At 46.5% G+C, this 27,945-nt stretch overlaps 1 protein-coding gene and 1 pseudogene across 1 annotated transcript in view; one reads left to right on the forward strand and one right to left on the reverse strand.

Moving 5' to 3' along the window:
• Positions 1-6,621: 6,621 nt before the first annotated feature.
• Positions 6,622-7,201, reverse strand: LOC110569514 (bcl-2-like protein 10; annotated as a pseudogene).
• Positions 7,202-8,971: 1,770 nt separating this feature from the next.
• The window catches only part of LOC135272002 (fructose-1,6-bisphosphatase isozyme 2-like), a 30,110-nt gene continuing 11,136 nt past the window's right edge, over positions 8,972-27,945 (forward strand). The window contains exons 1-3 of the mRNA XM_064370131.1: positions 8,972-9,141; positions 14,171-14,333; positions 17,030-17,122. Coding sequence (XP_064226201.1) covers positions 8,972-9,141; positions 14,171-14,333; positions 17,030-17,122 — 426 coding nt within the window. The remainder of the gene's footprint in view (positions 9,142-14,170; positions 14,334-17,029; positions 17,123-27,945) is intronic.

Below are 27,945 nucleotides of genomic sequence, written 5' to 3' on the forward strand. Positions count from 1 at the left end.
TTCTTTCTAAAGATAGTCATTTTGGGGATCGATCCAAGATGGCCACTTAAGAGGAAGTCGGGATTGCAGCTCCGAGAGAAGGCGCAGAGGGTGAGTGGACGCCGCATTTCCAGACGGACTTTTACTGCCCACAGACCAGGAGATTCACAGGAGGAAAAGCCCCACGGGTCTCCAGCGCTGCTGGTTTGAGCGGAGTGGCCGCTCAGCCTACGCCCTGGAGCGGGGGGCAGTGGCTTCTTGCGCAGAGCGAGAGAGACAGAGTTCCCTCTGAGCCAGAAAGGGGAGCTGAAGCAGGGAGCCAAGCCAGGAGACCCCCGGGCAAGGGAGTGCCACGAATCTCAGAGCCGCTGCTTCGGCTGACGCAGCGGCACACAGGGCAGCGGATTTTAATTGCGCGGAGAAGCTCCCCGCATTCCCAGCGCCGCTGGTTGGACCGGAGCAGCCGCTCGGCCTGCACGGGGGGCGGGGAGCAGCGGCTCCTTGAACAAAGTGAACGAGACTGTGTCCCCTCTGGGCCAGCAAGGGGAACTGTGGCAAGGAGGCAAGCCAAGAGATTACAGGACAAAGAGGGCCCCTCTGGAAACACGGCTGAACCCGGGACGGTTCAGCTCTGTGGGGGAGGGGCGTCCTCCATCGGGAAACACCCTACAGTTCCCGGGGCCTGATCTTGGCTCACTGCAACCTCTACCTCCCAGGTTCAAGCAATTCTCCTGCTCCAGCCTCCCGAGTAGCTGAGATTACAGGCATGCATCACCATGCCTGGCTAATTTTTGTATTTTTAGTAGAGATGGGGTTTCACCATGTTGAACAGGTTGGTCTTGAACTCCTGACCTCAAGTGATCTGCCCACCTCAGCCTCCCAAAGTGCTGAGATTACAGGCATGAGCCAACCCATCTGACCCTTTTCTGCTATTGAGATGGCACCCCACACCCCAGTGCTGTTTTCCTACAGCACTCTTAGATTCCGTAGCCTCACTTCCCAGTTAGGATCATACTTGACCTGAAAGTCACATTCTAAGTCTTCTAAGCAAATCTACAGAGGAGCTGCTCCACCTTTGTCAAAGGTTAGGAAAGCATCCGTCCAGCTCAACTGGAGGCATCTGACTCCCTGGCCTGGCCACCATGGCAGGCTAGCAATAGCATGTGCCACCGGGCATTTGATGGAACTCCCTGTGATCAGGAGGGAGGTCAAATCTCACCTGAGCATCACTGGTTCCCAGAGTTTCCCACTGTGGCCTAGTCCCCATGTCCAGAATTGGGAGGAGTTTCAAGATGCCTGTGGCAGCCTGAAGGTGTTCCCCCAAAAGACTCGTCCATGTGCAAAACCTGGAACCTGTGAATGTGACCCCATTTAGAATGAGGGTCTTTGCAGATCTAACTAAAGGAAGAATTAAGATGAGATCAGCCTTGATTACCTACATTAGGGTGGGCTGTCCTCTGATGCCATGCATCTTTGTGCAGGTGGCAGGAGCCTGGAGGAGCTGCTGCCCTGCCTGTGTGAGCCTGGGACAGAAGGGAGATGCAAACCTTTGCTGTGTTAAGCCATGGGGATTTCAGGTTTATTCGCTGCTGCACCATAACGTAGGCTATGCTCACTAGGCTTGGCCAAGCTTGGTAACATTTCCAACCTCTCTGAGTCTCCCTTTCTTCATTTGCAAAATGTTAATTGTATTATCTATTGTAGTTAAGGTCATTTTCACCGTAGGTAGCAGACACTTATTTATCCTGGCTAAGGCAGAAAGGGAATTTGTTGGAAAGCTTCAGGGGACTCCCCTGAACCCAGCACCCACTGCTTTCCTAATCCCAAGGACACATCCTTCATCCCAGCATGGCCATCCAGTCCACTCTGTCTCCATGTCTCACACCAAGTTCCCCAGAGGAAAAAACTCTCTTAGCTTGTGTCCAGTTAGCTGCAGCCGTAGACCAGGGTCATGAAAGACAATTGTGGCCTTGGGTTTTCTTCTTATGGGCAGGGCACACTTCTCTCAAAGATGCAAATCATGGGCTGAGCAGATATCCCAAAGGGTCTGCCATGCTGGAAGCAGAAATGCTGAGGTTTCATGCAAGAGCATTTGCTGGGATCACTTGAGGGAGTGCATGGAAAGCATCCTAGCAGAGTTCTGCTAACAGAGAATGTGCCCTCAGCTAGTCCTCTAGAGTCAAAGCCCAGATCCTAGCCTTCAGGTGGAGGCACTGCCTGCGAACTGCCCTAAGACTGCCTTACTGTTCAGAGACTCTGTCCTCACTCCTTCCACGCAGGCCTGCGAGAACCTTTCGGCAAGAAGAGCAAGCCCATAAATAGCTTTGGATGCATCAGTGACACTGAAAAAACTGTGAGCTGGACCCTGCCCCCCGCTTCCTCTGGGCCTTCCAGACGCCCTGTGGTCTGGGCTGTTGTGTGCCCTGAAAGAACTTTGGCATTTGCTGAAAGGTCACCAGCTGCAATTTCAGACCACGTAGGTAACTCAAACTTCTAACATTTAAACGTAGCTGAAAGAGGCATGACAGCTGTGCAGGTGCCAGCCTGGGCTGGAGGGAAGCAGAAATAGCAGGCCTTCCCTTGGATCCCTTTACGGAGTGAGCTGACTTATAAATGACACTGGCCAATCCCCCTCCCTCCTGATCCCCAAATTATTCAGGCTTCTGCTCGTCCTTGACACCCACAGTGCCAGGCAACCAGGGCCTCTCAAGAGATCCACGCAAAGCACTGGCTTGCTTGTTTCACTTCCAATCTGTCATGAACAGATATGTTAATAAAACATGATAAAAAGAATTACAGGAGGGGCCAATAAACACGCTCAACATCACTAATCATTAGGATGATGCAACTCTAAGCCACAATGAGGAACCACTTCACACCCATGAGGATGGCTACTATAAAAACAAACAAACAAAAAACTGCAAGTGCTGGCAATCAGGTGGGGACCCCGGGATCCCTGCTCACCCCGGGGAATGTGAAATGGCATGGCCACCGAGGAAAATGGTGTAGCAGTTCCTCTGGAAATTAGACATGGAATTACCATATTTTCCTGCAGGTCTGCTTCTGGACACATCCCCAAGTGAATCAAAAGCAGGGCCTTGAACAGATGTTTGCACACTGCACTCATGGCAGCATTATCACACTAGCCCTGAGGTGGAGGCAGCCCACGTGGCCATGAGGAGGAATGGATAAACAGACTGTCGTGTGTCCATATCATGGAGCACTGTTGAGCCTGAGAGAGGAGGGGACTCTGACCCACGCCACAGCACGTGGGGATGGTGAGGACATCGTGCTGAGTGAAATAGGCCAGTGGCAGCAGGACAGGTAGTGTATGTTTCACTTCTATAAGGGGCCTAGGGTAGCCAAATTCGTAGAGATGGAGAGCAGAATGGCAGGTGCCAGGGACTAGAGGGGGATGGGAAGTTCTTGTTTAATGGGTACAGAATTTCAGTTTGCAAAATTTGAAATTGGGATTCTGACTATAATTGGGATCTAGAACTGTTCTATCATGTGAGACCCCCTTGTCCTGTCCCCTCCCTGTACCCCTATTCCTGTGGCAGCTGCTGAGAGTTCTCTGTCCCCACAGGTTTGCATTCTGGAGAGTCCTCTACAAATGGAATCAAACTGTAGATACTCACTGGAGGCTGCTGCTGTCACTCAGCTCGGTGCCTCTGAGCCTCGCCTAAGTGCCCCACATGGCACTAGTGTTTGTGTGTCATTTAATAGTTTTCCATTTTGTGGCTCTCCCAGTGTGTTCACCCATTCAATGTTGAGCCTTTGGGTGTTTGCAGTTCCCAGTTTAACTAGAGCTGCTGTTAATATTTGTGTATGTGTTTTTGTGTCAATATACATTCTCAGCATTGTTTTGCAACATCACAGGGGAAACCCTCTTAATCGGATAACAATGTTAGCTTCAAAAGGAAACCTGAAAACCAATCAACCAGGCCTCCATCTTCACCCTGAGGTCATTTACCGGCCTGGAACTTGGAAGATCCAGCCATTCTCTTTTTATAATTCTATCAAGGGAATCATCTCTGCTCTCCCCATGTGAAAGGCAAAGCTTATTTGTTATTGGCAACATGACGTGCTTGGATCAAGGTAAGCTCTGCTGTTTTCACAATTCCCAGAAGCTCTTGGGAAAGGAAAAGAGTTTTCCAAGTTTGATCCTCATGATATCAAAATTAAAATGTTCTTACCAAAAAGAGGATAGCTACTGTTATTAGCTTATTATTATTATTAAACTGATACTGAGTGTCGGGGTGAACGGATTAATACAAAATAGCATCTTTAGTTAGATGAGTCTTTCATTAAACAGGAACAAACAGAGTAAAACACACTGGAATGGCCCTTTCTCCAGCTTCCATTAGGGAAGTTGGACTGATTACTATGTCTGCATTGTAGCACCTTCCAGAAAAAACATGAACTAGAAATGACAGCCGTGTCTTTGCCTCACCCTTAGCAACTGGCAGAAGTGAAGCCGTTGCAGAAGTCTGTCTTGCTGATAACTGTCTCCCAGTGTATTTCCCAACGTGACAGTATTGTTCTGAATGATGAAGGCAACCACTTTTCATTTGGATTAGGAAATCCTTGGAAGCAGTGATAATGTGTGTTTTCAAAACTAAGTGAAAATAATACAGTTAGGGATCATGAGGTCTAATCCCCCCCCCTTTTTTTTTAAGTTAGAGCCTTGATGTCACCCAGGGTGCAGTGCAGTGGTGCCATCTTGGCTTACTGCAACCTCTGCCTCCCAGGTTCAAGTGATCATCCCACTTCAGCCTCCTGAGTAGCTGGGACCACAGGTGCACACCACCACACTGGCTAATTTTTCTATTTCTTATAGAGACAGGGTTTCTCTATGTTGGCCAGGCTGGTCTTGAATTCCTGAGCTCAAGTGATCCCCCTGCCTCAGCCTCCCAAAGTGCTGGGATTACAGGGGTGAGCCACTTTGCCTGGCCAAATCTTATTTCTAAATTGAGGCATCTGAGTCCCAGAGGGGTCGCAAATGACATGTGCTAGTTTCACTGAGTGCATGGGCTGTGGCTGGGCCCTAAGGCCATATACCAGGTCTTTGATTCCTGGCCCAGCCTTCTTTCCTTTGGGTATAGATTTAGCAACACTCTGGTTTGAACCAGACAGACATTCTTGTTTTGTTACACCTAGTGATCTGTCTTGTTAAAATTTGGTTCTAAGCTCATGTCGTACTCTATGTTCTAATTGTGTTAACAGGTGTATGTGCATTGTCATGTGTGGTGCTCAGTCATCTAGGGAGGAGGAGCATCCTAGAATGAGGGAAAGTACCACATACGAGAATGAACATGGCCAGGTGTGGTGGTTCATGCCTGTAATCCCAGCACTTTGGAAGGCTGAGGTGGGTGGATTGCCTGAGCTCAAGAGTTCAAGACCAGCCTGGGCAACATGGTGAAACCCTGTGTCTACTAAAATACAAAAAATTAGTGGGGCATGGAGGTGTATGCCTGTAATCCCAGCTACTTGGTATGCTGAGGCAGGAGAATTGCTTAAACCCAGGAGGTGGAGGTTGCAGTGAACTGAGATCACGCCACTGCACTCCAGCCTGGGTGACAGAGTGAGATGCTATTTCCAAAAAAAAAAAAAAAAATTGAATGAATACTGGTTTCAGGTAGCCTTGGCGGAGATTCCAGCTAGTAGCTGTGCTTTCCCTAGGGAGCCCTAGTTTCCTCATCTGTAAAAATAGCACCACTGAATCAAATAATTGAATGGATTATGTGTGCCACACACTGGAATAGAGGTGTCTGCCTCTCTCCATTCATCCTGAATGAAAATCACAAAAAGGGGGATGGAATCCTATATTTGTTTTATTAGGAGGTGGCATATTCCTTGTAAATAAAAATAGACCTCCCCTGAAAAAATTAGAACACAGTCACATAGCATTTCCTTTTCTGGGGTTTATCATACGCAAACACCTGTCCAAATGTAAGGTGCTTATTGTAGAATTATTTGAAGAGCAAGCTTAACTAAACTGCAGTGCAGCAAACCTTTGTGTGCTAACTTGGACTTCTTTTTATTTTTTATTTTTTTTATTTTTAAGATGTAAATTTATTAAAACTTTGACGTTAAAAATTTATTAATTAATATGTTAACTATAAAAACCTAGAAGTCCCAGGAATTAGATTTCAAAGGATTTGGTCTCAAAGAATTCCTTACAAATGATTTTAAGGTGGCATTCCTTGTTAAACTGGGACTTTTTCTGCTTTGGGGCTTGTGTTGCCCCAGCTGTGACCAAAATTAAAATGAGTCAGCAGCACATGAAGTTGTGGAGATGAGAAGTTCACATTCAGTCTTATCCAAGTTTCAGCAAATAGCACCCTATTTCCCATTTAATGGAATGCAGTTTCTTCTGAGATTCTTTGGCATAATGGGGTGTTAGACTCCTCGATTCTCAAGGAAGAGCCATCTGCATTCTTGTCCTCACACGTGAGTACTTGTCACAAGTTAAAACACTGGCCAAATCATCACCTTAGGACTCCTTGTATGCATTCAGGTAAAAACATCTGGGGTGGGAGGACAGTGCTTTCTCTCAGTTCTCACGCTCACCCCTCAGTCACTTAGTTGGTCACAGTTGGGCAGGTAGAAGTGGGTTAAAAATGTTAAAACTCCTAATTATCACGTCCAGAAGTAGATGAATGCTGCTGTTAACAACTGTGACAGGAAAACCTGGACCAGCAGTTTTCTCCATAATGCTAGCGAAGAGGAGGTCCTGAAGAAGTAACAGAAGCCATCCTAGCCACCCTGAGCCTCCAGCCAGGCACGGTGCTGCCCCACGAGCCACGAGCTCAGCAAGGCCACCAGGCACCTGCAGTCCCGGGCGGGCGACGTCACCCTCCGGCTCCTTCAGCCACGACTGGAAGCCACACTTCTTCCACCGGGTGGTCACCGGCAGCCCCCTCTCTAGCAGCATCCCCGCAAAGGCCAGGAGCATCACCACAATGCCCCAGGTGGAGACAGGACTGTCAGAGAGCAGGGCCTCCGCCATGCTCACCACCAGCTCAACGTGGTTCCCAGGGTAGCCGAGGTAGGCGGAGAAGAAGGACCGGTAGAGTTTCCATACACCGGCGGCCATGGCGTGCAGCGCAGCGGTCTCGGCCATGGACGGCGGCGACTCGGGGGTGCCAGGCTCCCGGGAGCAGTACTCCAGGTACTCCGCCACCAGCCGCTCGGTGTGCTGCCGCAGCAGGTCAGCCATGGACCAGCCTTGGACATATGACGTGGACATATTTGCTTTCTGGAACTAAAAAAGATAAATAACATATCTGTGTTTGAGATCTTAAACCTGCATATTATGATCTACTGGTAGATCTCAGTTTTATCTGAAAGTTTCCACATAAATTGGGAGCACCAATGCCCATCTAAGCTGCTTGGTTGCCCTTTTTGACCAGTTTGGTTGATCCGATGCCAGCACCCAGCTCCTGCTGCAGGCATCACCAGTGACCCTGATCTGGCCGACGCTGTGCACAGGGACGTCTACGTGGGTGGGAGGATGGGGTCCAGGGAAATTGTTCTTTCCTGATAAAAGGGAACTGATGTGGTCAGAGCTGCTCTTGCTCCCTTGTTTGCATCTTCAATGTGGGCTAGATGTTCAGAACTGCAGTGACATTTTGTGCCCACAGGATGCCAAGCAAGGGGCACAATCCTACAGACCAAGGATGGCAGAGACGAGGCAGAGGGGGGTCCTGGCAGAGCCACAAACAGCTGAGCACATGCCAGTCACCACCACCTAGTGCAGTCATGGTCTTTGAGGAAATAACCCCCCATGTGTAAATTGCTCTGGGTGTTCTGTGACTTGCAGCTGAACACATTGTAATTGACATAACTGTCAGGGGAAAAAACCTTCAGAGAAATGTGCATGGTCTACTGTTGCGTGAAATGAGATTACATGTGATTGCACAATAGTTGTGTGCACATTGAAAGCCTGGAAGGGCAATAATGGAGCAGGTACCACACCAGGCGCATCTCATTGCAGTCACTCTAGAAGGTGGATGCTTTATGGTTATCCTTATTTACGAGTGAGACAACTGAGGTTCCAAGGGGTTTAATAACTTTCCCAAATCATGCAACCAACAGATAGCTAGTGTGGGATGCAGAGCCAGGTATGCCTGGCCCTAGAGAAAGTGTGCTTCCACCACCATACACACACCCACCCATGCCTCCCAGAGGCACAGACCATCACCAGCCCTAGCAGTAGTGATTTCTGGAGAGTGGGATGGGAGCATGGGCTGGTGGTGACTTTTTTCCTTATACACTTCTTTAGTGTTTCCTTTATAATAAGCACTTTTTGTTATAAAAGTGGGCATCCAGAGATATTGACAAAATAACACTGGTGCCAGGCACTGTGCTGGGAATATGATAGTTTTCTTCCAGGTCTGGATGTGCCCTCTGACTATCCTATGGTCATACATGCTTACTGGGAATGAAAAGCATTCTTTCCAAACTCATTCCAAACCCTGGCTAAAGGGATTCTCCAGTTGCCATTATTTTACTATGTGACCTATGTCCCAGATAAGGTACCTGCCAATCTGCCCCCTCTGCCCTTGGGAGAGGCAGGCTCTGCAGTCACTGTATGTGAAGAAACCTTTGGAGCCTGGAATAAAAGGGTTTTATGTATCATTTTTTTAATCAGCTGGATTTCTCACCTCCCATCTGTGCCTAAATGGTGGCTTCTTGGTATCTTGAAAGGGGGTGGTCACCAGGAGAAAGCAGCTCTGCATTTCTGGGCAGCCCATCCTATTTACAGACTGTAGTGGCTCCCTGGCAGCTGCCACAGTCCCTGAGGCCAGAGGGAGTTCCTTAAGGCCTCCAGCAGGTGTTTCAGTTATGTGTTTTGGGCCCTTTCCCTTAGAGGTCCTGGCAGGGCCAACACAGGTTTCTTATTGGCTTCCACACTGCAGAGCCGCAGCTCTCAGAGATAAGCAAGGTTTCCTGCTGGGAGAAAAGGATTTGAAGCATTCCAGCCACAATGATGGACAGAAGCCCCTTCAAAACTGACATGCTCACCCTGACCCGCTACGTAATGGAAAAGGGGCGTCAGGCCAAAGGGATGGGGGAGCTCACCCAGCTGCTGAACTCCATGCTGACGGCCATCAAAGCCATCTCCTCGGCCATGCACAAGGCCGGCCTGGCCCACCTGTGAGTCCTGGGGAGCAGGCATGGGGCACAGAGTACCCCAGGCCCAAGCTGGGGTGTGGGAGCTGGGGTCCAGAGCCTATTGGCACTGTGTGCCCTAGTTGGAAACTGCATTTCAAGTTTCTACCATGTGTGCTCTGATAAAGGGGACTTTGACTTGTTTCGAGAAAGGAACAAAAACATGCTATGGAGAAATATACATATAATTTTTCCAGTTATTATAAGATACCAAGTGCAGTGGCTTGTTGAATTAAAACATGCATCATGTTATAATGACTTATATTTGCACAAGAGAGAGTCTCACTGGCACAAAGTAGAGGGATGACCTGGAACATCTCTTTATGTCTTTTGCAGATATGAGTGTTTTATTGTCATAACCTCTGCCAGTATGTTAGGAGCTGGGAATGATCCATGACATAGGAAGCTTGGTAGGGTCCCTTCCTATATCTGCTCTCTCATCATCTAAAGGAGTGTTTTGCTGGTTATGTGTTTTATTTCTTCTCTGTGACTCTTTCCTTTTATTATTATTTATTTTAATTGCATTCTAGGTTTTGGGGTACATGTGAAGAACATGCAAGATTGCTGCATAGGTACACACGTGGCGGTGTGATTTGCTGCCTTCCTCCCTGTCACCTATATCTGGCATTTCTCCCCATGCTATCTTTCCCCAACTTCCCACTCCCCACTGTCCCTCCCCTATTTCCCTCGACAGACCCCAGTGTGTGATGCTCCCCTCCCTGTGCCCATGTGTTCTCATTGTTCAACACCTGCCTATGAGTGAGAACATGTGGTGTTTGATTTTCTGTTCTTGTGTGGTGACTCTTTCTTTATCTTCACCTCCACTGGTGTGCAGGAAGCTGGGAGGTGCTGGTCCTGGATGGAGAGCACAGAGGTTTCTTCCATGGGGCTCTCTTTGGTGCTTTATCCAAGCACGGATGAGGCGAAGTTCACATTACAGTGCTGATGGTCCCAGCTCAGTATCCAGTTTAAGCCTGTGATAAAAAGAACCCAGCTTTCTTTGGGCTTCCCTTTTCTTTGTAGTAATTCCAGGGGCGGTCCTCTCAGGAACTGAAGGAACACGTATTTTAGGGATGAGAGAGACTCAAAATGAAGAGCTAACAAAGTCAAATCATTTAAAATATTTATTCTGAACAATTTAGTGCTTTTAACACAAACAGTGATAGCATTAGATTACAAGATGTAATCATCAAGATCACTGCAGGCTGTATGTATATGGGGGGGAGTTGCCCCAATATCAGGACCCAGGTTAAGGATGCAGTATGCTTGCTTTTTCCTGTGTGTGGATGCCTCTGCTGTGTTTTTACCTCATTTGGCAATAACAGCCATGCTCTGCATTTAAGTGTCTTCCAGAATGTGAGAGCAGCAGGTCCCTGTCCTGCCCCTGTGGGTGGCAGCCCTGCTGAGTGATGGCAGACAGGGACTTTGCCTCTCCCCGTGTGGGCCCTGCTATACTTAGCACGGTGGCCTGAGCCCACCTCAGGATGATGAGTCACCCACACAAATCAGGCTCCCGCTCTGTGCAGGGATCTTGACCAGGCAGTGGCTGCCGTGGTCTTGCTTATCTGCTGCAAAACTCTTTGTGGCAGTTGAGCAAAGAGATAAAATGGCCCTAGGAGTGGGATAATTGAGGTGCTTATAAACTTGGCAGGTTCTACCATGTGAAAATGGGCAGTGATTTACTCTCGCTGGGACCTCAGATACCCATTTGTGAAATGGAGAGGAAACTAGCACCCCTAACTCTTAGAGTTGTTGCAGGGTTAGCAAGTTCATGGATGATGGCTTCAACTGTGCCTGCCCAGTAATCCAAGCCAGTGCCTGTCACTACCGCGGCTCCAAGCCCAGACCAGATTTGCCTGTGTCTGAGCTGCTGATGACCACTAGGTGGCAGGTGCAGCCCGTGGAAGTCCCGCATCAAGGATCCGCTTTGGGATGGCTGAAGCAGAGTTCTGGGGCTAGCAGGGACCCCGTATCCCAGCTGGGACCCCATAATCTGCCAACTCAGATAGCATCCTTCTCTGGCCCCTGTGTAAGAGACACCCAGGGAGGCATCAGCAGAAGCCTGGTGGCTAGAAATTCTTTCTTTCTAAGAAGATACTCAGATTATTTTATTTTATTTTATTTTTTTATTGCATTTTAGGTTTTGGGGTACCTGTGAAGAACATGCAAGATTGTTGCATAGGTACACACATGGCAGTGTGATTTGCTGCCTTCCTCCCCGTCACCTATATCTGGCATTTCTTCCCATGCTATCTCTCCCCAACTCCCCAGGTGGATTATTTTATTTTTAAAAGACATTACTTCTCAGGGAGGGAAAGGGTGGTCATCCATCCTGCAGGAGCCAGGCTGTGTGTGGCCTGTCTCACACTCCCACCACCACCTCAGGCAGGGGACATCAAGCCCCTGGCTCCTTTTGGGGAGATATTTCTAGCACAGCCTCCGTGAATGCAATTGAAAAGTTATGAGAGTCTCCTTTTCCCCTTCTCTTTCTTTTTCTCTTTACGGGAAGAAGAGAGGCTGGCCTGCCCGCCTGGAGCCTCTCCCTGGCTTTCTCATGGCACACTCCTTTAGAGACTGTCAGTGAGCTTTAGTGCCAGTCAGAACTCTGCAAGATATTGTCCTATGGGCTAAAGAGCCCCCTTCACCCATCATCTCAGGTGATGCTACTGCTGAGGACTCACATCTGCTGGGGAGTTTCCATTCTTTCCAGGTGGAGGGATGCTGCCCAGCACCTGGAGGGAGGGTGCAGGGGGTGGCTGAGGGGTGTGGTTAGATGGATCAGAGGGGATTTGCAAAGTACAGCACAGAGCCTATTTCTTAGCTCTGCCCATTGCAGGCCTGGGCCCTGGCTCTTCATTCTCCAGCAGCAAGTGAACCCAGATTCCGTATCACACCAGAGCCTGCATTTGTGGTCCCCTGAAATTCAGATGCAGTCAACCCAGTTTTGTGGCTGCTGTTGTTTGCTTTTGTTTTGACCAGTAGGCACAGTCTTTGGGGTGAGGCTGCCAGGAGTGTTTTCCAAGGCAGCTGATTGCCCATATCATGGTTCTTCAGACACCAGATGATGTCCCATGAGTGGGGGGTGGTGTTGGAGGGTGAGGCGGTGGTGCCATTCAGGGAAGAGGGTGGGAAATGAGTTTGTCCCTGGCTTAAGGTAGATCAGTTCTCAACCTTGGCTGCTTGTTAGAACCACCTGAGATTTCCTTCTGCAAATTGATGGCATTCACATTGGGAGGGAAGGGAAATTCCTTTTTTGCCATCCTTTCCTCATTACTCAGTGAAGAGACATAGAGTATGTGCTGTGGGTCTGGACACTGCAGAAACAGACAGAAGGACAGGCCCTGCCCTCTGCAAGCAGGTTATACAGCAGGAAGCTGGTCTGTGAGCATGGTGAGCACTGCAGAGGAATGATCGGGTGTGCCTGGTGCGTGGGGCACATGTGAGAGGACCAGGGAGGCATCCCAGAGAGGCAAAGGAGGAAGAGCGGGAAGAAAGCTGAGTAGAGAGCACTGCTGTGGTGGGAACATCATTAATCAAGGTGAGGACTGGAGCGCCTCGCTGGGTGCTTGCCCAGGGTGTCTGTAGCTGTTGGAATGTGAGAGGGAGGCTGGGTGGCTCAGCCTCACTGCAGTGGGGCAGGGTGGACACACAACGGATATGGCTTCCCCCAAGATGGAAAAAAGATCCCTGCCACTGTAGAGCTCACAGACAATGAACGGGAGCTAGATGGTGGTCAGAGCAGAGGAGAAAATGCATCAAGTAAGATGTCGGGGACCAGGTGATGCCACTCTGGATAGACCTCCAGAGAAGGCACCACTGAGAGAATCCTCAAGCCCAGGCTTGACTGGGATGGCTGACAAGTGGCTCTTGAGAAAAAGTATCCTAAGTGGGAGTGGCAGGGTCACTGGGCAGTCAGTCACAAGGCAGGTGTGTGCCTTGGAGGATTCAGAGGCTGGGGCTGGCCCAGTGAGGACAAGAAGGACAGGCAGTCATGCCATCCCGGGCACAGAGATTCCATGGTAGCACCTGACACCCACTTGGGGACTTGGATTTTGCCTCTGGGTGAGACTGGAGGGCACTTTAGGAGGACCCCTCCTGCTGCTGTGTTGAGAACCTCCTGAAGGAGTGAGGGTGAAAGTGGGGAGCCATTTTCATATGAATACTCTAAAACCCAAAGCCTCTAGATACAATTTTTTTTGAGGTCTTACTCCATCACCCAGGCTGGAGTGCAGTGGCATGATCACTGCTCACTGCAACTTCCACCTCCCCAGGCTTTGGTGATCCTTTCATCTCAGTCTCCTGAGTGGCTGGGACTACAGGCGCATGCCACCACATCCAGCTAATTTTTGTACTTTTTTGTATAGATGGGGGGTCTCACTCTGTTGCCCAGACTGGTCTCAAACTCATGGGCTCAACCGAGCCCTGCCTCCCACAGTGCTAAGATTACAGGCATGAGCCCCCACACCCGACCTACATAGAATTCTCATAGTAGCACTCTCTTACATTGCTTAGGATTGCAGTGAAGAAGCAAATGAAATAAGTTACGTCTGCCCCCCAAATTCCTTCTCAGCTCAAGTAACACCAAGCTAGCACAGGGCAATTTTAATTCATCCCAGTAGGGCACTGTGTGAGGAGAATCCACAAAGACTTGAAATTCCAGGGCTGGAGGCCACGGCCCTTTACTTTTGGAGTCCTCAGTTACAGCAATGGGTCTGATCGGATGAGCTCCCCATCTGCTCCACCTCCCCGTTCTGAGTGTGGGTTTGTGTTTTAGTGAAACTGAATCCTGGGTGATCTCATTGGGAGGCTAAGAAAATATGACGACTCCAAGGTGTGAGGGAGGCAGGGCTGAGAGGCACACTGCGAGGCATAGTCACCTTCTTCTGCACGTGTGACTTGGAGACTCCAGAGGCACAGAACAAGAGGGGGACGCACTGCTGGAGTTTTGGGGTCCCGGGCTCTTTGCTGGAGTTAAGACCCCCTAGTGACTTCATTCAGCCTTTTGTCTTCTGAGGTTTGGAATCACAGGAAGCGTGAACGTGACGGGAGACAAGGTGAAGGATCTGGATCTGCTATCCAATTCCCTGGTGATCAACATGCTCCAATCCTCCTACAGCACCTGCGTCCTGGTCTCAGAAGAGAATAAGGAGGCCATCATCACCGACAAGGAGAAGAGGGTGCGTTCTGGGGCTGCGGTGCCCGGGCTCGCCAGTAGATGGTGGTACTGAGCCGGGAATAAGCTGCCTTGCTGTTCTTTCATTCCTGGGTTTTCCTCTGTTTCTTTTTTTTGAGGCAGAGTTTCGCTCTTCTTACCCAGGCTGGAGTGCAATGGCGCAATCTCGGCTCACCACAACCTCTGCATCCTGGGTTCAGGCAATTCTCCTGCCTCAGCCTCCTGAGTAGCTGGGATTACAGGCACGTGCCACCAAACCCAGCTAATTTTTTGTATTTTTAGTAGAGATAGGGTTTCACCATGTTGTCGATCTCTTGACCTCGTGATCCACCTGCCTCAGACTCCCAAAGTGCTGGGATTACCGGCATGAGCCACCACTCCCGGCCCTCCTCTGTTTCTTAACATTTGTTTTCTGGAAACAAAGGATTGCATAACTCTAGTTGGAAATCTTGTGCCGTCTAGTGAAAGAAGGCTCCGCAGGAGGACAGTGTGTCAGGAAATAGTTCAGAATGATGTCGGAACCGCCTCGGTGGGCACTTGTTCATGGTTGTTCAATTTATCAGTAACAAGTACCACATTCTGGGGGGCTTAACCTTGTGGATTCCAGGGGTCCAAGGAAGAGCTGTGCTATACACCCTCCTTCTCATCTCCACCCCCGCCCCCGGCCCACACTTTGCAAGGGGTTACGGTTTCAGCAGAGATTTCTTTGTGCCTGACAAGCTGTTATACTGGTCCAGAAACGAAGCCACAAGCCTCCTGTGCTTCTGCCTCATAGGGCGGTGAGGTCAGTGTGTGAGGCATGGCTGGGAGGGTCTGCATTCGCTATGGGTTCACACGCAGCTTATTCTACACAGGGGTTTGCTGATGGCCACAAGGTTCAATTCAGCTGCAACACAGTAAATAGAGCTGGGGCTATTTGCCCTTGTTTTACACACTGGGGATTGGGGACAAGAGGCCATTTCTTTGTGATTAGCTAGAGGAATAGAAAATAAGATAAAGACAAATGTATTTAACCTCTGCTCTATGCCAGGAACCATGTAAGGCACCTTCATGCTTGTCTCATGTAATTGAAGCTACATCAGACCTGTTACTCCCAGCTTTCAGTTTCAGCTGATATGAGCCTCGTTCCTCTCTCCAGTCTAATCTACTCATCAACCATTGCTTCTCTGACAGGCCTGAGCCATGTAGGTCTTCATGCCAGCTCTTATTTATTTATTTATTTTGAGATGGAGTCTTGCTCTGTTGCCCAGGCTGGAGTGCAATGGTGCAATCTTGGCTCACTGTAACCTCCGCCTCCCAGTTTCAAGTGATTCTCCCACGTCAGCCTCCCAAGTAGCTAGGATTACAGGCATGCACCACTGCACTGGGCTAATTTTTGTATTTTTAGTAGAGACAGTGTTTCACCATGTTGGCCAGGCTGGTCTCGAACTCCTGGCCTGAAGTGATCCGCCTGCCTTGGCCTCCCAAAGTACTGGGATTACAGGCATGAGCCACTGCAGCCGGCCCCAGCCACTTCTTGAATACTCCACACCTGCTGATCTCTCTGCCTAAAATTCTCCTCTCTAGTATGGATGCAGTGGCTCATGCCTGCAATCCCAGTGCTTTGGGAGGCTGAGGTAGGAGGATTGCTTGAGCTCAGGATCTCTAGGCTGCAGTGAGCTGTGACTATACCACTGCACTCCATCCTGGGCAACAGAGTGAGACTGTCTCAAAACAACACAACATGACACAACACAACATGACACAACACAACACAACAAGAAAAAAACCCAGTTCCGCTCTCTAGGTCTCTATGTGTGTCTTCATTCCTTAATTCTAGTCAGGCCTGTTGTCCAATGTGACCCCCTATGGCTCTCCAGCCCCCAGCCTGTGTGGGTTTTCCTTAGGGCACGTGCCACAGCCTGCTTGTGTTCGTGCTGACCTGCGTGCTGCCTGTCTGTTCTCCCACTGGAATGTCAGTGCCAGGAAGTCCAGTCTTGCTGCCAGGATCGCTGCCCTGCAGAAACAAACCCCAGGCCTTGAACAGTTCCCAGCGTATGCTGGAAGCTCAACATGAATCTACTGAATGCATGCATGCCTGCATGAATGGGCTAAATTGGATTATTTTTTGAAAATTGGATTATTATAGCAATGTCAGGGAATTTCCAAGTTTACAGATTATCTAACTTTTTTTTCTCCTCCGGCAGAGCAAGGAAAAAAAACAGAAACAAAGCTTGGCCAATACTCACTGAAAAGTAAGGAAAAGTAATTCAAGTGGAGGGAGAAATGACCCTCATTTCACTTGAAGTGGCATTACCAGTGTTTAATTGGCCTGTGGGCTCCAGTCTCCATCACTAAGGGCCTCTCAGGACTTTGAACACCTCGGGCTATGAAAAGGATCTGGGGACTTCCCTTCATGGCTGGAACTGTCTGTGACAGCAGAGTGGGTGGGTGTGGGGGACATGGGTCTCTCAAGACCTCACCCACTTTATCTTCTGGTCTTCGTATTGGACAGGTGAGATGGATACAAAACTCAGAGGAGTATTTGTGTGTAAGCTGGTGCCCTGCCCTCCATAAGTTATGGTGTTTTTTGATAAGGATATGCTGTGGTTCTCAGTCTCTTTTCAATGTCGTGTCCTCTGCCATGCCCAGCCCTGACATAGAGCAATCGTGCTCATGGGAAGATGTGCTGACCAGCTGGTGCTTCCCTCTCTGATTTAGGGGAAATATGTGGTCTGCTTTGACCCACTGGATGGATCTTCCAATATTGACTGCCTGGCCTCCATCGGAACCATCTTTACCATCTACAGAAAGGTGAATAGACAGGCTGACATTTTACACCTCCTTCCTGTGGTGGTCTCTGGAAGGTTCCTGGGCTGAGAGCTGTGTGTTTGGAGTCCGACCCCATATGGGTAGTACTTCCTACTAATGAGAAAAGCTGCTATAGGCAAACCACAACTTCTGTCTTCCTGGGGCTCCTCATTAGAACTGGATGGACAATTCTCCCTCCCTTTCTTTCTGGTATTCCTGGGAGGGTAACACAGAAGGATAGCTGGAATCTTGTTTTGAAAGTCTGGGTGCAACACAAATGTCTCACATGGTATTAGATTCCAGGTGGCATTCTGAATCTCTGATACCCCCTCCCCCTCTTGACTCATCTCTCCTGCCCCCAGCCACAGAAAATTTTCTGCTAAAGCTCACTGGGTTAGATTGAACTAATTTAACCTGGATGGTCCATGGTGATCTCCCCATTTGAAATCCTAACCCTTGAGTACACCTGCGAAGTCCTTGTTGCCATATAATACTGAGTATTCACAGACTCTGTGGACTGGGGTATCTTTGGGGCCATTCTGCCTACCCTGAAACCCTAGCAACAGAGAAGGGGGTGAGTTTGTGACACCCAGCAGGACTAGAAACTTCACAATTCAGACTGCTCATTTGGGAGCTGCCCTTGCTCCAGCCACTGTGTCTGGGCCTTTGCCCTTGGAGCTTTCAGGCAGAAGGACACAAAAGGTGCTTGGGAGTGTCATGGGTGCTCAGCCAGGCCCTGCCCTCTGGCTTTAGAGACTCATCTCTCTGGCCCCAAAGCACACGTCTTTTTTATGACACCACCCAGGACCGCACAAAGGAGGTGGCACTGACTTTCCGCATTCCCCCTTTGGCACCGATCATGTCATGTGGGTGGAGTTAGCCTTCCAAGTGGGTCTTTCCCAGCAGTTCTAGGTCAGCCTCACTGGAGGGTCAGCCCCACCCCCGCCTCCTGGCCTCACGAGCTGTCTGCAGATACGAGTGTCCCTGGAGACACGTGTGCTTGGCTGCTCGTTGTTCAAAACACAGAGGGAGGGGGGCTAGAATTTGATGTTTAGGGGTAACCCATGAAAAGCTTAGCAGAAAGCAACCTTAGCAGAATGTGTGAATTAGCCCTATTTCTGGGAAGAAAGGTGTGGATGCAGGGGAGTGCTACTCCCCCCTCTCTCTAAGGCCACAGTGGAAGCCACGGGACACAGCTTCCCTGCTGGCATTCCTCTTTTCTTCTTGTGAATGTGAAGAGGAGACTTGCCGAGGGGGTCAGAGAGAATGACGCAAGATTTTTTCTCTGCAATGTGAGAGTGCTGGAGACTAAGATAATGTTCCAGGGTTAAGCAAAATGAGTCAGCTGAGAGGAGGAGCATTGCTTCTTCCTCCAAGGTACAGTTTAGAAAGAAAAAGAAAGCAACAGTGTAATACTAAAGCCCTCTGAAAAAGACACCTGGGTGTCCTTTGAGGTGGCTTTAAATATGGGTTTTCTCATCATGAGTAATGGCAGGACAGGGACTCAAACAGGTGCACTAACTCTATCATCACAGCGCTTCCTAGCTCCTTAGGACCACCAGTTTTACAAATGAAGAGCAATATATTTTTTTAACTATTTTTTTTTTTTTAGATAGGGCCTCACGGTCTCACCCCGGCTGGAGTGCAGTGACATCTCAGCTCACTGCAGCCTCGACTTCCTGGGCTCAAGCTGTCCCCCCACCTCAGCCTCCTGAGTAGCTAGGACCACAGGTGTGCACCACCACACCCAGCTCATTTTTTGTGTATATTGTAGAGATGGGGTCTCACTATGTTGCCCTCAGGCCTGTCTTGAAATCTCGAGCTCAAGTGATCCTCCCATCTCAGCCTCCCAAAGTGCTGGGATTAGAGGTGTGAGCCACCGCACTCTGCTGAGGAATATTATTGCACACTGAAGTCCACATGAGCTTTAACACAGAAATTTTTATCTCAAAGTTTACATAAACCCCCGGATTGAAGGCTTATCCAAACAACCATGGATTCCTTCTGAATCTATTTCTAAAGGAGAGGGGCAAATGTGAGAGACTAAAAACCACATTCAGAATAGATACTATGAAAACATGACAGGAAGGGAGGCTCTGTGACATTCAGGCCATGCCCACTGAGAGGGCAGCTTGTTGCAGGTACCTCCTGGGCTGTCATGGCATCTTAGAACCTCATCAGAATCAGAGAGGATGCCCATGTCCAACCAGGACTTCTGTGATTCTTTGATAAACATCAAGACAGAGGTTTCTGGACAGCCAGAGATTAATCAAAGGTATCATCTTCTCTTCTGTTTCTAAACATCATTTAGGGAATACTGTGGTGTCTTCAGCTCTCTGCTGGTAAGTTTCCCCTTTTTCTTGAAGTTGGTATTTTCCATTTCCAACAAAGTAGCAGATTAGACCAAATGAAAAGTCTTCTGCTTCAAAATATCCAGGACAGCTGATAAAATACATCATCCCTGTCTTCAAATGCACAGCTGAGCTTTTAGAAATGCACAAGCAACACACACACACACACAAGGTAAGATGCAGAGGCCAGAGCCACAGAAAATGGAAAGCCAGAGTGTGAAGAGGATGGAGCTGTGCCAGAGGGTGAATAAGACGGAGCCCTGCTGTGGTTGTCCTGATGGAGGAGGGGGCCTTGCTGATCTGATTAATCTAGGGTGTGGGTTTCACCCCCTCTACAGGGTCTGGAGGTCCAGAGGCCCCTCCCCCATTGTTGTGCCTAAATACACCTCTGAAAAAGTCTGCCTTTTTTTTGTTGTTGTTCAGATGGAGTCTTCCTCTGTCACCAGGCTGTAGTACAGTGGCGTGATCTCGGCTCACTGCAACCTCTGCCTCCCATGCTCAAGTGATTCTCTTGCCTCAGCCTCCTGAGTAGCTGGGACTACAGGCATGCACCACCATACCCAGCTAATTTTTTGTGTATTTAGTAAACACGGGGCTTCACCGTGTTGGCCACGATGGTCTCGATCTCCTAACCTTGTGATCTGCCCTCCTTGGCCTCTCAAAGTGCTGGGATTACAGGCATGAGCCACCACGCCCGGCCTGAAAGTCTATCCTTTATTGACATAAGGATGGATGGACAGACCAATGGAAGACAAAAATGCCTAGAAAAAATCTCATACATGTGGTCACATGACTTATGACAAAGGCAACACCAAGGTTTAATTTGTAAATGATGAACCTTTCAAAAAGTGGTTGCTGGGTCAATTGGGTATCTATATTAGAAAAAAATGAATCTGACACTTACTCTCACCTAACACAAAGATTAACGAAATGGATATGACAGATTTAACTAAAGACTAAAGCTATGATCCTCCTAGTAGAAAACAAAGGGGACTAGCCTCATGTCTTTGGGGAAGATAAAGATTTCTTTATTATTTATTTTTTTCTTTGTAAAGGTGAAGTCTCACTCTGTTGCCCAGGCAGGTCTTGAAATCCTGGTCTCAAGTGATCCATCTGCCTCAGTCTCCCAAAGTGCTGAGATTACAGGTGTGAGCCCCCATACCCAGGTGAGGGAGGAAAGATTTCTTCAACGAAACACAAAAGCACCATACAAGATGAGGCTAATAAATTTGGTTTCATTAAAATCAAGAACTTCCGTTCAACAAAAGATAAACATTAATATAGAGAAAAGATGACCACAGACTGGAGAAAAAGATTTTCAATACATGTATCCAACAAGACTCATGTGCAAAATAAACAAGGTACTGCTACAAATTAATAAGAAATACTATCAATTTGACTAAAGGAATGGGCAAAATAACTGAAAGGCACTTTAGAAAAGAGACATTTTGGCTGGGCATGGTGGCTTACGCCAGTATCCTAGCACTTTCAGAGGCCGAGGCAGGTGGATCACCTGAGGTCAGGAGTTCAAGATCAACCTGGGCAACATGGTGAGACCCTGTTTCTTAAAAAAAAAAAAAAAAAAAGAGAGAGAGACATCTTTTCCACCTGGTTAATAAGCACATACATGAGAGGTGCTGTGCTTACTACATCAGAGTAACTGAATGCAGAGTAACACAGCCCACATGCCCGCTGCCCGCAGAGTCCAGTGAAGAAGAGCGAGGCCTGGTAGAAATAAAGTGACTTTATTAACCCCAACTAGTAAAGGGGAAGTGGCCAAATTCCCATCCAAAGCAACCATTTTGACTTTTTCAGGAGAAGGCAGGGGTTTAAAAGAGGAAAACTTGATAAGAGGGCATGCAAGCATTGTGCTGAGTACAGGATCTGTGTGTCTTGTTTTTGTTGCTATCTTGGGCCCCAGTTACCTGGACCTCAGGCTGACATCATCTCAACAATGGCTGAGTTGTTAACTAGCCACATTGAAGTAATCTCTGGAATTTTGCAGGTGGGTCTCCACACTTGGTCTGTCTGTCTCAAGATTAGCTCCTGGAATGTCTAGAAGGCACATCATAGATACTAGCATGCAGTTAGATGAATGTGCAGGGAGTGTATACAGTGAGAAAGGGAGGAATGTGGAGTCTATTTTAAGGCTAAAGGAAAAGGCTTCTGTATTTTGCTTCAAAGTTATCTCCTGAAGCCCAAGAGAAAGGAAAAAAGAAGTTTTAAAATTCATTTTGAAGTTAAACTGCCCAGGTTTAATTCCCCACTGTCAAATTCCATTCCATTTTTATGGAAGGCAGATGATACAGTTAATTAGGCTACTTTCTGCTGAGAAGTGGCATAATTAGGGGTATTGAAATGGAATTCACTGAGCTAGAGTTGGAAGTATTTTCAAGTCCCTGGACTTACAGCAGGGGTTTGTTAGAGCAAACTCTAGGAGGGAGGACCTAGGAGTTTTTTTTGTTTGTTTTTTTTTTTAGAAAACTTGTCCTACATTCCCATATAAAGTGTACAACAGCAATAAAATTCATAGCGAGCTGGCTGGATGCAGTGGCTCATGCCTCTAATCCCAGCACTTTGGGAGGCCAAGGCAGGTGAATCACTTGAAGCTAGGATGTTGAGACCATCCTGGGAAACATGGCAAAACACCATCTCTACTCAAAATACAAAAATTAGCCAGGGTGATGTTGCACACCTGTAATTCCAGCTACTCAGGAGACTGTAACCTGAGAATTGCTTGAAACCAGGAGGTGCAGGTTGCAGTGAGTGGAGACCATGCCCCTGCATTCCAGCCTGGGTGACAGAGCAAGATTCCCTCTCAAACAGACAAACAAACAATCCATAGCAACAAAAGAGAACAATGAGCAGGGTACCAGTTATACTGAATATGAGTCTTCAATGTATTAGGAAGTTGACTAAAGCATGTTGTTACAGAGTCTTGAGAGAGGGAATCTATGGCAGAAACATGGGTATTTAAGGACTGTATAGTTTGGGTTGTATTGTGAGAATAATCTGGTACATATATAACTCTCAGCCTTAATTAATGCACAAGTGTTGCTTTGGGCTGTAGTTAGGATATCCAAAGCCATGTGACTTAAAGACACTGTGGGATTAAGACATAGTGCTGGTTTGCTTTTGTGGGTCTTGTGGGGCTGAGGATATGTTTTGGGAGTTATGTGGAAAGTATGTACAGCATTTAGTTTTAATTATACTGCAAGGTCCCCACTGTCAGTCATGTCTGGGGCTCCTGTGGGGCTTAATGACAGGTTGGCCAAATAGACATATTTAACAGGCTGGGCATGGTGGCTCATGCCTGTAATTCTAGCACTTTGGGAGGCCGAAGTGGGCAGATCACTTGAGGTCCAGAGTCCGAGACCAGCCTGGCCAAAATGGTGAAATCTCATCTCTACTAAAAATACAAAAAAATTAGTGAGGATTGGTGGCATGTGTGGTTCCAGATACTCAGCTGAGACATGAGAATTGCTTGAACCTGGAGATGGAAGTTGCAGTGAACTTATATGCACCACTGCACTCCAACCTGGGCAACAGAGCAAGATTCTCTCTCAAAACAAACACACAAACAAACTATATATACGTGTGTGTGTATATATATATATATACACACACACACACACACACACACACAAACACATACATATTTAACAGATTATAGGAGGAGCTATGAATATTTATGAAGATGGTCCTGACATATGTGTATTGAACAAATATGCATGTATGACCTATGTTTATTTTGGGGAGGAGCCTTAACATTTAAATGTATTACGTTTAGGCCCTACATATCAAAAGGTCTTTCTAGGACATAAATGCACACAGTGCGTGCTTTCTGTAAACTGGCCAAACCTAGCCCATTTTGGTGGTCTTTTATCAAGAGGGGGACTGAAATTAGTCTCTTGTCTAATTACAGCTGTGGTCTTGGCTGTTGGAACAAGGGGTTGGAGGTTAGTCAGCTTATCCTGAGGACAGTTCTTGTTTGGCTGCTAGAGAAAAAGAAAAACCGACGGCAGTCAGGACATGGTTTCCTCTTCAAGTGCGGGAGTGAATGACTAACCCTTGCCTGGTGTGGCCTTAGGTCCTGTTTCTAATTGGGTGTTTTATTGTGACAAACAGTCTATTTTGTCAGTCTTATGGTTTTCAGTTGTGCCTAATTCCAAAAACTAGGGGAAGGTATAGGGAAGCATGTTTGACCCCTGCTTCCTGCCATGGCCTGAACTAGTTTTTCAGTTCTTTTGGGGTTTTCCTTTGGCCAAGAGGCAGGTCCATTCAGTCTGTTGAGAGGCTTAGGATTTTATTTTAGTTTATATTCTCCTTTTTTTTTTTTTTTTTTTTTTTTTTTTGTCAAGGTATGCCAGAGGCAGTATTGATGGCCAAGCTTTTATTCTGTCCCATATGAATGCTGGGGTGGTATGGTTACCTGCCCCAGGTCCATCATATCCCTCGATGGGACCCCTGTGGCCAAGGGACTTGGAGTCAAAAGACTGAAAGCCAGTTAAATGTTCCAGGTCAGATGGGAATGGAGGTGGGCAGGCACTCATTAACCTGAAAACTGCTTTTAAGCAATGTAAGAGCCAAAACCAAAAGCCAAAAGGCAAGGTTACCAAATTGACTTATCTACAGATTTATACATTGAGCTACTGTGAGCTTGGCTAGTAGCACTTAGCTGCACAAAACGCAAGCATTTTGTTCAGCTGTTGAAGCCTCTGTGTGTTCGTCCTGGATTTGAAGTCTCTTAATTAATTTGGTTCCACAAGACTATCCCTTACTATCTCAGGTGATCACTTCTTCCAGGATAGTCCTTAGGCCTGGAGGGATTGAACAATTTCAATTCTGGAGGTAAAACAAAATATGAAGGATTAGTAATATTTTAAAGAAAAGGATCATAAGCCCAGTCTAGTTCTAAGAATGATGGAAAAGGAAGCTTATAGGTAGCTAAGCATTTTAATTATTTAGTATTAAGGTACAGAATAAATCATATTACTTTAGATAGAGGCAAAATTAATATATTAATCTTACCAGTTTTGAATACAAGGCTGTCCTTGTGTCTCATTAAATCAGTTGATTTTGATTGTCACCTTTGCCTGGATCCAGAGACAAAGCTTCGGTTGGCTCGAGTTTAGTATCAGATACTGGCAGGAGTCGATACCTTCTTTAGGTGAAATATGTGCACCCAGGAGTCAAAGCCTTGTAACTTAACTACACAAGCATTAGTTAGTAGTACCTGATAAGGATCTTATTAAGGGACTGGTGGTAGTGATACTGGAGTCTTTGACCTGACTAGAAGCTGTAAGATGATTTTAAAACCTTGCAGTGATTAATTTTTATAGCTTCGATAAACCCCAGCAGAAAGTCAGAAGCTTAATTTTGGATTCAATTTTGAAAACGTCAAAGATGCTAAAAGGCTCAAAACAATTGAACAGAACTGTAGGTCATTGTAAAACAACAGTTACTCATTTAACCAGAGTGATAATTGGAAGATTAAAAAGGCAATCCAGGCTGGGCACAGTGGTTCACACCTGTAATCCCAGCACTTTGGGAGGCTGAGGCAGGTGAATCACTGGAGGCCGGGAGTTCAAGACCAGCCTGGCCAACATGGCAAAACATTGTCTCTACTAAAAATTCAAAAATTAGCTGGGTGTGTTGGCCCAGGAACTTGGGAGGCTGAGGCATGAGAATCACTTGAACCCAGGAGGCAGAGGTTGCAGTGAGCCGAGATTGTGCCACTGTACTCCAGTCAGGGCAACAGAGCAAGACTCTGCCTCAATTAAATAAATAAATAAATAAATACACAAATAAAAGGCAATACAAAAGGTTATACAGATGTACAAACCTTAACTCTTTTAGATCTCAGTTTTTCTAAGCCATCAAAACCTGATAAAAACAACATAGAAATTATTTTGATAAAATGTAAATTTTTTTTTTAGACAGAATCTTGCACTGTTGCCCAGGTTGGAGTGCAATGGCGCTATCTCAGCTCACTGCAACCTCCACCTTCTGGGTTCAAGCTATTCTCCTGCCTCAGCCTTCCAAGTAGCTGGGATTACATGCACCCACCACCATGCCCAGCTAATTTTTTGTAATTTTTAGTAGAGATGGGGTTTCACCATGTTGGCCAGGCTGGTCTCGAGCTCCTGATCTCATGATTCACCCACCTCGGCCTCCCAAAGTGCTGGGATTACAGGTGTGAGCCACTGTGCCTAGTCAAAATTATTTTTAGAATAAGAATACAATTTATAGAATTATATAGTAATTAGCATTTATTTCTACTAACTTTAAATTTTAGTAGAAACTTAGTAAGCAGGAAGTCCTGAACTGTTTGTCAGATGTTAGCATTTTATAGATGAAGTCATTTCACAATTTTAGAACCATGTTTTCACATATTTTTATTGTAAATTATTCCCATAATTTATTGTAATTTTTTAAAAATTGGAAGTATTGTAATTTTTTTGAAATTGGAAAATAACATGATGGTGGCTGTTGGGAGGGACTAGGGGAGGGACAGCAGGGGGTAGGGAGTTGGGGAGGGATAACATGGGGATAAATGCCAGTTATAGGTGACAGAGATGGAGGCAGCAAACCACATTGCCATGTGTGTACCTATGCAACAATCCTGTATGTTCTGCACATGTACCCCAAAGCCTAAAGTGCAATAAAATATATTTAAACAATTTTTTAAGTACTTTAGATTAAATAATAAATGCTTGTTGAATGTCTCACCCAGGCATTATTATTTAAATAATAAATTAAATTTATTATTTAAAATAATTTTAAAAATTTTAAATACACAAAAAATTCACTTACAAGCATTTATTGCATTTATGTGTATTTAATTTTTTAATCCTTGAGTTTATCTAGATTCTTTTTGAAAACAGATGTTATACAAAGTTAGTTATTATTTAAAGATATTTCCCTGTTAACCATTTTTAAAGTCTGAACATTAGGTGAACGCCTAAATAAGAACCTCAAAGTTAAGCACATGGGCATTTTGCCAGTAACTCAGAGGATTCACTTGCTTTCATTGAACTAACAATCCTAATTTAGTCTTATTTGCCAAAAAAAGTTGTACAAGATTACTCTGTGTTTGGCTGGGTCATAGTATTACAGTCTTTGTGCCAAACCCTGACACTTGAAACATTTAGCAGAGGGAAATATAAAATTTATTTGCTTAGGTACAAATGTATGCTGATAATTCTGAAGGCATTTTTATTTTTATTTTACTAATAACTTTTTTTTTGAGACAGAGTCTCGCACTGTTGCCCAGGCTGGAGTACAATGGCGTGATCTCAGCTCACTGCAACTTCTGCCTCTCAGGTTCAAATGATTCTCCTGCCTCAGCCTCCAAAGTAGCTGGGATTACAGGTACCCACCACCATGCCTGGCTACTTTTTTTTTTTGTATTTTTAGTAGAGACAGGGTTTCACTATGTTGACCAGGCTGGTCTTGAATGCCTGACCTTGTGATCCATCCACCTCAGTCCCCCAAACTGCTGGGATTACATGTGTGAGCCACCGTGCCTGGCCTATTTTACTAATAATTTTTGAAGCCAGTTTTATTTATCAAAGATTCTTGTGAACTTGGAAAGCATTTGGACTTAATTTATGAATACTTATTTAATAAGCCAATTTGGTAGCACACTAGACATGACACAGAACATAACTGTAACGTGTACATTACATAAACATATCTAAACATGTATACATCCATACACAAAGAAAGATCTAAGAGCTCTATCTCAGAACTCTAGTCATGAGACAGCATCACAGACTCACTGACCTATAAAAGATAGCAGGCTTCAAGTTATTTTTCTGACAAAATTGGAGGCTGTTCACATGGCTAACTTTGTTTGCCCTGATAGCTAATCCAAGGAAAGCTGTCAACCCAAATTTTGGATAAAGCAGTCTCTATGGCAGTTTGGGATTTTTTCCTTTTAAGTCTCTTTTACCCCCTTTTTTCTCTTTGGTTTCAAATGAGTTTTCATTGTTTATATTCTATTTATACCATAAATAATGAGTCTCACCTTAGCACCAGCAGCTTAATAACAGCAAATTTAAAGCAGGCAGAAAAGAGGAAGATAGAGCGCTAAAGAAGACTCTACTTAACTCCACCGTGTAGGTTAACCATTTGAACTCTGAATTTTTCTTGTTGTAATTTGCTCATCAGTTTAAAATGTGCACAAAATGGGCCAGAATATGTAACCAGTCCCAAGAAGATGACAAAATCAGAGGCCGTGACATTGGAAACTTTTTTTTCTCCTTCGAGGCTGAACCTCTGGATTGGACAGGAAATGAGAAAAAGAAAAGAAAGAGATGTAGAGGATAAAGGTCACATTTTACAGGAAGGAAGAGGAAAGAGAAAGGAAGGAGGGGAGGCTTGCCTTCCAGCCACTGCAAGGGATGAGGTCAGTACCCTCACCCCCCTGGTTAATCTGCTGTCAGGGAGAGTCTCAGCACCCCAGACCTA

Source organism: Aotus nancymaae, unplaced genomic scaffold (genome assembly GCF_030222135.1).
Source record: "Aotus nancymaae isolate 86718 unplaced genomic scaffold, 86718_ANA_hifiasm-v0.15.2.pri h1tg000102l, whole genome shotgun sequence".
NCBI classification, from domain to species: domain Eukaryota; kingdom Metazoa; phylum Chordata; class Mammalia; order Primates; family Aotidae; genus Aotus; species Aotus nancymaae.